The sequence below is a fragment of the Anoplopoma fimbria genome, chromosome 10 (genome assembly GCF_027596085.1).
Source record: "Anoplopoma fimbria isolate UVic2021 breed Golden Eagle Sablefish chromosome 10, Afim_UVic_2022, whole genome shotgun sequence".
Taxonomy (NCBI): Eukaryota; Metazoa; Chordata; class Actinopteri; order Perciformes; family Anoplopomatidae; genus Anoplopoma; species Anoplopoma fimbria.
Window position 1 is genome coordinate 1455060 of NC_072458.1, and position 12083 is coordinate 1467142.

The 12083-nt window shown below is 42.4% G+C and overlaps 1 protein-coding gene across 1 annotated transcript; it reads right to left on the reverse strand.

The window, feature by feature from the left end:
- Positions 1-681: 681 nt before the first annotated feature.
- col8a2 (collagen, type VIII, alpha 2) lies at positions 682-7078 on the reverse strand. Its single transcript, XM_054606451.1, has 2 exons — positions 6916-7078; positions 682-2585 (listed from the first exon to the last, which is right to left on the reverse strand). Exons 1-2 carry the CDS (start codon positions 7076-7078, stop codon positions 682-684), a joined length of 2067 nt encoding a protein of 688 aa, XP_054462426.1.
- Positions 7079-12083: the final 5005 nt, after the last annotated feature.

A 12083-nucleotide genomic window follows, 5' to 3' on the forward strand; every position in this document is an offset into this window, starting at 1 on the left:
TTAACGTAGCGATTGTTTTGAGAACCATAAAGGCCAAACAAAAGAAACAAGAAAACTAATGGTATTTCAGCACAAAATGCCTTGTTTTGCTATTGTCTGTGTATATTTTCTTTGTTGTATCGTTGCTCTTTATGTCAGTATTGCCATTCACGGTTTAAATAAGAACACAAGGGTGACGTGACTGCAGCCAGAGGAACCAATCACCCCCCAGGGTCTGGTGATGTCAGAGCTTGTGAACAGTATGTGCAGTCACATGGGAAGGTCTGTTACTAACACACTACAAAGTAAGGCACTTAATAGTCTGAATTTGATAAACAACAACAACAACAACAACAATGATGACAAGGACCAAATAATAACAATAAAATTATGACATATAATAATTAAAATAATATAAGCTAAAAAACACCATCATGAAATACAACCCAAAACACACATTTGAAGGACATTGAAACAAAGAACACATTATGAAATTCCTTCCCCTGCTATTTAAAACTTTCCATATTTCATTAAAAATGTTTTTTTTTTCTTTCGCTGATATTGCTGAAGATGAGACAGATAAAGATGATGGCAATACTATTGAGAATCCTATGGGTTTTGTGTTTCTGTAATGGCTGTAGGTATTTTAGGTTTAGGGCTGCTCCGAGGTGCCAATACAGAAACATGAATGGAAGGACAGGGTTATGTGGGACAGAGCAGAAATCCTGAGAAGGAGGAGTGAATGTATTCGGTAGAATAGAGGCCATTTGCCTGATCCGAGGGCATCTGGACCCAGACCTGGTCTCCCTCCTTCAGCTCTAGCACAGCACTACCGGATGCCTGGTCCATGTAGCCTTTCTTGTATTCATCGTAGGTGTAAGTAGCTGGCACATTGTTCTTGTACAGTGCCACCCACAGGCTAGTTCCCTTTACATGCATGTGGTATGCAAAGTAGTAGACACCAGATAAAGGAGCAGTGAACATGCCGGTAGCAGGGCTGTAGGCATTCTGCCCGTTGTACAGGGTCCTGTCAAATTTGATCGGCATGGCGGAGGGAGGGAAAGGTGTGCTAAGGATGGCTGTGAAGGCCGGGGCCACAGAGGCAGAGAGGGGGACTTGACTGTATACGGGCCCTTTCCTGTCCCCTGGTACTTCATCCCCTTCCAACTCGGAATCGGTTGGCCCTGCAACAACTGTTTGGCCATTTCCTGGAGGGCCCGGGGGCCCTGGAAGACCAGGAGTGCCGGGGTTTCCATTGAGCCCAGCAGGGCCTGGTTTCCCTGGAGGGCCCTGGGGACCTATGGTTCCCTTCTCCCCAAACTTACCCAGTCCTGGAGGCCCTGGTAGTCCGGCTTCACCCTTTGGGCCATGGACACCCTGTGGTCCCATGGGACCCATGGGCCCCTGTAGACCAGGAATTCCTGACTGGCCCCTGGGTCCTGGAGTTCCTATAAACCCTCCATCCCCTTTAGGTCCTTGAGCACCTGTAAACCCTGGATTGCCCGGTAGGCCAATATGCCCTGCATCTCCTTTGGGTCCAGGTTTTCCAATAGAACCGTTAGGCCCAGGGATTCCTTTCTCCCCAGGGATGCCAGGTTTTCCAAAGGATCCACTGGGGCCTTGGTCACCTCTGAGGCCAGGAAGTCCTGGAGGGCCCTGGGGCCCCAGCTCTCCCTTCTGTCCTAGCATTCCATGTTTTCCAGGGAGTCCCATTGGGCCTTGAAGTCCTGGTGGTCCTGATTGCCCATCAAAGCCTGTTTCCCCAATTGGGCCCAGCATTCCTTGCTCTCCTTTGTCCCCTGGGAGACCAGGAAGTCCACCATAGCCCTTTTCTCCTTTAGGCCCACTAAGACCAGGTTTTCCATAACCAGGAGTCCCAGGAAATCCAGGAGAACCCCTGGGCCCTGCCTCACCTTTTGTACCTTGTTGACCTGGTCCTCCAGGCAATCCGTCTTGGCCAGGCTTCCCTAACCCAACTGGTCCTGGCAGACCTTGTAGACCTGGAGCCCCAGCCTCTCCTGGTTCTCCTTGTTCCCCTGGGAATCCTTGATCACCTTTAAGACCCGGCAGTCCAGACAAACCTTTTAAGCCTGGTTTGCCTATACCTGGAAGACCAGGTGGTCCTGAATTGCCTTTCAGCCCAGGAGGACCCCTTATACCTGTAGGCCCTGGCTTTCCATTTCCATTCTCACCCTTAATCCCACGTTCACCTGGTGGGCCAGAAAGACCATTTACTCCTGGTTCACCCCGAGAACCAGAGGAGCCTCTCATGCCTGGAAGTCCAGGTTTCCCATTTAGAGACAGTCCAGCTGGGCCAGGGAGGCCGGGCTGCCCTGGAGAACCTCTGAGACCTGGTTCACCACGAGGGCCAACCTCACCATTAAACCCAGACATCCCCTTTGGACCAATCTTTCCTGGGAGACCTGGAAGTCCAGGCTTACCAATCCCTGGAAAACCAGGGGGCCCCTGAGGGCCTGGCTGGCCATTGAGACCCGGCTTGCCCAGTCCAGGTTTTCCTGGAATTCCTTCTGGCCCAGGGGGGCCTCTTGGTCCGGGTTTGCCTTGGGGGCCTGGTTCCCCCTTGACTTCAATCAAGGGCGGCATATCTGGTAAAAGAGAAGATCATGTTGTTGGCATGATAATGTATTGCAAAACAAATAAGAAGTAGAAAACTGATATTGAACTGAAAGTTTATAACATGTAACATATAAAGGTGTTAATGTGTAAATTAAAAAACGATTTATATCGTCACATAAATAAGATATATTAAGTTTGACCTCTACATTTAACCCATCTTCAACATTAGGAGCGCCAGGGAGAACCCTGGGATTGATATCTCACTCAAACACTTCTGTGATTAAAGGATGTCCAGCTCTACCACCTGGGCCACAGCCGTGTAGTGTATTGAATGCATTTTGATCAAAACCAAAACAAATCTCTCAAATTACTATAGGTCCAATCAAAGCAATACAAAAAAAAAACCTAAAGTATGCAATTCCTATCTACACTGCAGCCAACTGCATCAACCAGCTGCTTCACCATTAGAGGTCATTTCAAACCAGTTTTTTACTCAGAACACTGTTTCATCATCATGTAAGAACTAAAGATAAATGAAAAACTGAACCTTAAACATGACTGACACTTATTGGTAAGGGTGTCAAGATTTTAAAATACTAAAAAATAGAAAAGACAATGACTTAACCCTGTTGTAAAGAAATACCTCAATCCTTTAAAGTCTGCCCAAATATTCAGACTGTAGCAGCTGTGGGTGCGCCAAAGGATGCTAAAAAACAATGCTGATATCAGTAGTTTTGAAATGTCCTCGTCAATATCGAGACAATAAATGCAGCTGCAAAGGCACTTAAAAGAGAAGATATAAAATTACATTGTCCTTTGTCAGGTGAAAACACCAGTTGAGGGCTGACAGAATGATTCATGAACGAGCTACATAGATGAAACATCTGATATCACAACATTATTACCTGGGACATAAAAATTAAAACCTCATTCATGTTGGAAAGAGTCTTCTGAAATCACTTTTACATATTTTAGTGATTTGATGACCGTTTTCATCCATCAAAGGCATGGTAATCTTTCTGATTATTCAGTTCATAAATCAATTATTTTTCCTAACTGCTTTCATTTTCATGAAGGGCTAAAGCCTATCACAGGTCAGATTGAGCGAAAAAAGGTTATATTCTTGACAGGTCTCCAATCCATATAACAATCTATGGGATTGTACAATTGGACAGGAATGAACTTCTCTGTTTTACGCCCGAGTTACTTTGGTTTGAGAGTGTCTGTAAAATGCAAATTTTGGGGGGAAACCAGACTGAAGAAGTATGCCACATGTCCGAAACTGTCTCAATATTCTTTCCAGGCAGAGTAAAGCAGAACACAGTAAGGTCACACAGAGCACAAACACAGGCCTGGTCTGCAGAACTATCCAATCACAACATTTCTGTTCCTCATCTCAGCAAGACCTGCCTGTAGGTCTGATGGCCAGAGGGCAGCTCACCTTGTATTCTTTTCATAAGAAAGCAAAATGACAAGTATCCATATTTTAAAATGCATAGTGTCTGTTTGGATCTCTGTCAAGAAAAGTTGCAGTGACTCAAAGAAATAGCCACTGCTTCAGCCAGCCTACCCTTATTAAAGCAATTTAGTTGTGGAAAAGTAATTTCTCCACATTTTTTAACCATATCCAAAAAACAGTGTTATGTGAAAGATGGCTTCTCAAACATTGGATCTGTCATTACACCAACAGCAATAAATGAGAAAGGGGAAAACATACTATTTTGTTCTGCCTTGTAACACAATTGAAAGGAAAGTCAAGTTGGAAATCCCATTATTTCCCTAACGTAAGCATAGACCACTACCTCCCCCTGCTGGCACTTGTTGAGAATGCAGCCTGTCTGAGATGGGTCATAGTACTGTATGAGTCTAGTTATGTGTGTGTGTGTATGTGGTGGATATTATTATGATAAGCCTGCATCATGTAGTCTTGAAGACTGAGAATTATTTAAGAAAATCCAACTAGACACATGCACATTTTATACAAAGTGATCATCTGTCATTTTTGCTATTGTGTATGATAACATTTAAACTTTATTAAGGAATGATTAATGTTTTTTAATTAGTGTTACAGCAGGTAAATGTAATGATTTTGCTTACTGTCTGACTTCCAGGTTTAACTTTGACGTATTTACCAGACTGTACAGTTTTAATGAGATTCAGGTGTGATCACTTTTGTATCCCCCTTCAAATAAATGGTTCGTATAATACATCTAGTCTTGAGCTTTGTTTATATCAGCGGGGATGCCACCCGAAACACTGTGTTCAGGTGTGTAATGAGCATTCTGGCCTCAGCTTTGTTTGTTTAGACACTGAAGAGCGCCTTAATATATCACCCAGAGAGAGAAAATAAGGCGCTTCACACTTGAGAGGATATAATGGCTTCTTCAGTACTTGTTGTGATTCTCTCCAGGAGACAAAGACTAAAGTTGTGCTTTCAAATACATTTGAACTGACAGAGTCACTGAATTTATTGAACTCTGCTCTTGTAAGAGCAAACCTACAGGAGTACCAGAGCAAGCCTGAGGGCAGTACTGACTCCAGTCCTTCTAAGATTAATACATAACCCACAGCTCATGAATGCTTTCGAATGCACAAGAAAACTTATTTACATGACTGGAAGCCTTCATCTTACAAGAATGTCTTGCATTTAAGCATTTGACAAGTTTGTTAATTATAGTCTTTAACCTTCCTTTTTACCTCTATTATTAACCACATGAACGCACACTCCCCACTGATTTGCAGAAAAGGTTCTTCGAGTTATTACACTGAATATGCTAAGTTATGAGATCTTGAAATTGTGGTCTATTTGTTTGATGTGTTTAATACTATACACATTCTTTATACCTTCATATATTTTGTATAACATCACTGATATTATTTTTTACATTTCTGGGAAGTTAACTGTATTTGCAGATTTTAATACGACATCTGATACAGTATATCTTAAGATCCAAGTTAGGTTTTGATGTTGGTGTTTTTCTAATGGACTTTGAGTCTGTTAATAAAGATCAACTGGAATTTAAATCATAGTATATGGTTGATTCATAATTGATGATTATGAATTCATAGTTTCTTTCAGTGACGATGCAATGTTGGCATGTGACCACTGGGTGGCAGTACAGGCATCGTATTCACACGGGTCGAATGGCACATTAGTTTCACTCCTACAGATCTTAATCTTGTTTCTACCACACTTTGAAATCCCATTTACAGAAAGCATAACTTCTTTTAGCAAATCTTTGATGTTTCTTTGAGGGATTTAACTGCAACACATGAACACTAAAATTGCTCTGAATCCAACTCCTGGAGTCTGTCTTTGTCCAACATCATATCAAGGCACTGAAATGAAAATGTGCCACTCGTTTGCTTTGAACTTTGCTTTGAAGAAGGGGGCCTCCGCTAACACATGGCGCGTCTCAAATGATCCAGAGCTTGTATTGGTAGTTTGAGTCAAATTTGATAATGATAGCAATGACAGCATGGACATTTTTTCAGGATGATTATCACCCCCTCCCTGTCCCAGTTCCCCCTTGCCTGAGCCTTTTGTACAATCTATTTTTATTTCCTTCACACTTTCTCCTTCACCACAGAGTTGAAGAGTATGTGATAAACAGTGGGGTAACGGCAACCAGATGGCAGGAAGAACAACTGGCCAAGTGGAGCTCAGCAAACAGTGGGCAATCAGGCCTCCATTAGGCCCCAACTGAGAAACTGCCAAATGCTGCAGGACCCTCAGGGCAAAGAGACACACACTCCAGTGAGCCCTATAACGGCCTTGAGAGAGCCACTAAACCAGTGGCTTTAGTGCACAAGTCTGTCCTGGGAGGGTCTCAACATCAGTCACATATCTAACCGCAACGGTGGAGACTTCTTTTGTTCCTAGGAAGTCGTTATATCTCTGTTCTTAACTGTACTGCAGTTTGGGACTTGCATATGATCCACATCCGTGCTGGCTTTGGTTAAGATATTTTGAAAAACAGTTACTTATACACTGTTTGCAGAAAAGAACTTTGAGTTAGGAACTATTCGATTTGAAATAACTGAACACAAACATCAAGTCGTAACTGTAGTTTGGGTATTTGTGTACACCTGAATTAATATCAGAGACACAGAGACTTCACAAAGAGTCTTTTACGTTGCTAATTTTCAGTTTTATCGTATTTAAAATGGCCTTACTGTGGAGTATATCTCAATAATATAGGCTAAAATCATGATGAATCAGTTCCAAATGACACAATGGACTGTTGTTGAAGTGTGAGTGGCCCTATCGGCCGGCAGAGTTAACGGCAAACAGTTTGTGCAGAGCAGTGTGAGACATTGAAGTAAAACAAGACACATATAACCCTGTGGATTACTCACCAACGTAATGTCCTTTGCCTTCTCTGAACGGGGGTCCAATAGGCCCTTTCATCATGGGCTGCATGTACTTCATGTGGGGCATGGGGGGGTAGCCTCCCGCGAGAGCCTGAGCTCCCAGCGTCAGTAGCAAACAGACGGGAGCCAACAGCATGGTCACCAGCATCTCAGGCTTCATATGTCACGCAAAAACCACTGGAGGAATAAATAGAACAGAAAAAAGTTTTTTTATATGCTCAAATTTACTGGGCTTTATCATTTTTTCTTTTTATCTAAGATTGGAGTTTACAAGGAGAAATCAGGCAGTCAAGGGTAGTATGAGGGGATAATGATGATGTGGAATTTACAAGCATTCTTATAATTAGTTAAGGGAATATAATGTTGTAAGTTACAAATCTTTCCATCATGCTTTAATGCATCTCCTAATTGCAGTCATATCTATTAAACACCACACAATACCAAACATTTGTTGAAAGTTGCAAGGCACACACGGTAACCTACAGCTTTTAAAACGCGCAATTAATTGTTTTAAGGGCTGAAATTTGTGAATTACTCTCCTACAAGCAATGTGAAGTAATACACTGATATCAAATCTTTGTTGCTGTGAATATTAGTTTTTTGTTTTATTAGTTTTTCTGTCTTCAAGCGTTGTATGTCCTAGCCAAGCCAGCCACAGACATTTTGGAAACCAAGGAAGCAAAGGAAACATGTTTCTTGAGTAGAAGTAGAGAAAGCCGAATAAAAAAATGGCCAAATATAAAAGGCTAACAGTTTGCTGACATTTACTAAAGCATACATTACTTTATGTGCAGCTATATATATTAAGCCACGGACACTTCCTCCAGTACTGGTAAAGGATAAGTTACACAAGACTGTTGCTATACATTTTATATGTCCAAACATGAGGCGCAAACACGTACAAATATAACTTAACATGAGCATAATTGCTGATGTATGACCCTGCTCTCTGCTGCTACACTCACTGCGGTAAGTATTTGGTTGGGTTCATATTTGACCAGGATGGCTCTCAGAACCTGTGGAAAGCAGATCTGTTGACTTTAATTTACTTCAGGAAGAAATGACCAAATCTCCCCCTGCCAAATATTTTCACAACCGTGGTCAGATACGAACAGAAAACCACCAGAGGATGGTTAGAGTGTTTGCGTATCATAAGTGAGCAACTGTAGGTGTCCTTCAACTGGTGAAATGATGTGTGAAAATGGATTCAATTTCCACTTGAACTCTCCCGTGTGCTGTTTTTGTCAGCTGTCTTTGGACTGATGACTGTCAGAAGTTATTAAGGATACAAAATGGAATCTCATGTTCAGCCTGTTCCTGTTTGAATGCCCAAGATGTCATGCTTATATCAGGCACGGACATTGTGTGGGGATGAGAGAAAATGTTGCGCAGCTATGAAAAACTGCAAACTGCAATTTTCTCTCGAACCTTCTAGAGATTTTCTGATTTAACTGACTAATGCAACCTTAATGAGACACGAGAGAGATACACTTCATCATTCTACCAAATGTAATTTCTGATTACCACCTCTTACTTATTTTGGGTCATTAATATAAAGCATTATTAAGTGCAACTCTTCTGTTCCAAAGAGATGGAGGAGTCTGCTGCAGTAGGTCTCTAGCTCATCATCCCTTCCTTTATTTCCCCCGCTTCATATAATACTCGTTTTGTCCGTGTGTGTGTGTGAAAGCTTGCTAGTCTCTGCAGATATGGACTTAGTTTGAGAGTGTGACAGTGAGAGGAGAGCTCATCCTGAAAGTTAACAACATGGAAAAGCAGTAATCAAACACGATTTGACGTTTTTCTCATTTGGAAGTTATCGGACATTTTCTAATTTGAAAATTACACCAAATTATACACTGCAGTTTATTAAAAGCAGGGATTGCGTGTAATCTGGGAGTCCACAGCAGACTTCTTCTCACACGTACTTAGAAAAACGGTGTGTTGATTGCCACCATGTGTGTGAAGAAATGACGTCTGTTTAACAGTTTTGCTTTTACCGACGTCTGTGATTGTTTTGAAACCACACAGCTAGGTAGTCAAATTCCAGTTTTACACTCATTTACCAAAGTGTTTCTCTGGGGTTTTTTGAGGACGTTTTTTTGTCATTAGTCATAAGTGCGTATGTGTCTGCGGTATTTGCCTGGAAGAATCGAAGATCACCTCTAAGAATGTGCACACAAGCTCAATCTATGCAAAATGAGGAAAGCAAAGACAAATATGTTAGAAGAAATAAACAGAAGAAAGAGAGAGCAGTATTGGTAGGGCAGTGTTTTGGTCGTTGGCTGACTAACTGGCTGGCTGGCAGGGAAGCTCGTCTGGTATGGGGGTCTGTGGTTTGGTTGCAGATGTAATTTAACAGGCGGCTCTGGATGCCCACCATTCCGCAGGCGTCTAGCTCTCTAAAGAACCAGAGCGACACACGTTCAAACCCAGAAGTCGTGCGTGAACAGGGAACAGACACAGACAGGCAGTTCACAGATCTCCACAATCTGTTTATCAAGTGTTTTGGTTCAAAAAGCTCTGCAGACGTTGTTAAAGAATCTCACGCAATCCTCTCTGGCTGGCCACCATGAGCCGCCGCTGGATTCAGACTCGCACATGCTCTCAGACACAAGAACACCCACATAACACAACACACACTCCCCGTACTCATGAGAACACAATATAGTTCTGGTAAGTGGTTCCGCGGGTGTCTTGAAAATGCTCAAACTCGTTAACTTTCATTGATTTTCCAATAAAAGATCGGTCCATTCAAAACAAAACTCCGGTTTGTGAGAGGAGAGGGGAGCTAATGGTGAATCAAAGCCTCCCTGAGTCATTAAACGTGAGCAGCATCCAGAAATACTGTGAAAAAAACCTTGTCTGGAAGGCCAAGTGACATTTTATATAAAACAGACTTTGCTGAAAAAAGAGATTACCTCCCCCATCATGCTAACGGATCCAAAAATACACAAAGCAAGAAAGAGCAGAACAGAAAAGAAGCATTAATGATGAAGTAAGGGAGAGTCTGACCCTCGGGTGTAAAAGGGCACCCGCAACGCCAACTCCATCACGATGTCCTTACAGTCATCACTTTGTTGTTCCCACTTCCAGCCAGCGGTTAAATAACTGCTGTCTGACATCCACATTCATGGACAGATGGATGGATAAAAGGCCCACACCGCTGCTTCATAATAGCAGAACAACAACCAAAAAGAGGTTGGTTGTTTTGTGTCTCATTGTTATACTTTTCCGTCTCTCTGTTGTTGTATCCTGTGTCTCTCTGGTTGATTTGTCATTGTGGGTCCCACTGTTGTCATTTTGCATTTCCTTGTATATTGTTTTGTCTCTCTTTTTGGTTGATTTGCATAATTTGTAGTCATTTTGTGTCTTTTTGTAATTGGTTTGTTTTTTGTGACTTTTAAGTTGTTTTTTGTCTCTTTGCATCTTTTTTCATCACTTTGTTGCAGGCGAACCACACTCCTGCTTCTGTTGGTTAACAAATTACACCTGAACATCGGTAATGTATTCACACAGGACATAAAGAGAGGCTGTCTGACTCCTGTCCAAAGTGTCCTGCAACTGCAGATCCACAATGATGATTATAGAAAAGCATCAAATACTGCCTGAGATGCCCGAGTTTCTTTTCTCTTAAAGCTGAGCTGTTCTTCTGAAAAATGTAAATTCCTCTAATAATGATACTGTATTTTAATGAAGTGTTACTGAAGTCTCAGTATGCTGTCCAGCTGTAGTATGAATGAAACAAGACACAAAGACAAACACTGGACAATTTTTTGGTTTGCAGTTACTCAATCTTAAAATTCTGATAAAGATCATAGGCAAAAAAGTCCTACAAGGTTGGTTCGGAAAGCCATCCATGGCCACATCCAATACAGAGACACATATCGGCGAGTGTATGATGAACACAGACACACATCCCACTTTCCCACATCCAGTAAACCTCACAGATCTGTCTCCAGACCACCAGGTAATCTGAGTCACAGTCAGACACAAACCATACCCGTAAGCTTGCAGTCTTCTCCAAACATGTGTTGGATGCCATTTTAAAGAAGTAGAAACACTAATCTGCGAAGGCTTTGGGCCGCCAGAGACGACTCAACAGCTTCCAAACCCAAACTCAGCAACATCTCAAGTGGCCTGCTCAGACAGGCAGAAGAGACACAGACACCGCTGCTGAGAGCAAGCCAAGCACACACTTCCCTAACTGCTCCGACTGCCCGCTAATGAAATCAACAGCACAGGTTGAAGGTGCTCTGCCTCCACTTCCCTCAAGCGGTACATGTGTGGATCCAGACAGCCTGGCATTTCCTAAACCACGTGCCACAGAGAGATTATAGGTACACCGAGCACGAGGGTTCTGTGTCATGAAGAAAAGAACAGGAGGTGTTTTTTTTGGTGAACATTTGAGCCGCTCATCGAGTGGGGGGGAATCATCACCTGAACCTCGTGTGCCAGCTTTTACAAGAACTCCAAATGGTTCAACAGGAACCGAGGTCCATGATTGTTAGATAGTTTGGTTACGACCACATGTCTCGCAGAGAAGTGCACTTAAAACCTGACCACATATTTTAGCTGATTCATCCAATTCAGACAAACCTAAGCCACAACCATGACCAAAACCACTCCTGACTATTAACCATGAACCCACATGGGTGGTCAGCTTTCATTCAACCACAGCCATCATCCTTTACCAAAACCCTCTTCTTGTAAATTCAGCAAAGTCAAATGTTGGAGACTTCCCCTTTTACAGCCAGAGTGAATTTCCAGCACTGGAGAGGAAGAGGCACTCTAAAAATAAATTAAATTTAAACATCAGTGGTTTATTATTCAAACTGTAGTCTAGACATTTGAGTATTAACGGATTTTACAGATTTGCAGGAAAAAACCCGAACATTAAGCAAACTCTTAAAACATACACAAACATTGCTAAGGTATCACTTCCAGACAACACAGAGCTCCATTGACCATTGACCTGTGTGAACGCCTTGTTCTATACCTACATTAGAGGTTGAGGAAAACACAGAGGAGGGAGAAAGTGAGCACAGCAGTTACACAACATGCTGGCAGTCAGAGCCACACAGCTCTTACAGAGTTTGAAGGTGTGTGTGTGTGTGTGTGTGTGTGTGTGTGTGTGTGTGTGTGTGTGTGTG

What these genes read in the sequence shown, in the direction of transcription:
- col8a2 (XM_054606451.1), bottom strand. Translation starts at nt 7,078, where the DNA reads ATGCTGGTGACCATGCTGTTGGCTCCCGTCTGTTTGCTACTGACGCTG. An exon ending in AGGCAAAGGACATTACGTTG is followed by an intron (nt 2,586 to 6,915) that starts GTGAGTAATCCA and finishes CTCTTTTACCAG; the next exon opens with ATATGCCGCCCTTGATTGAA.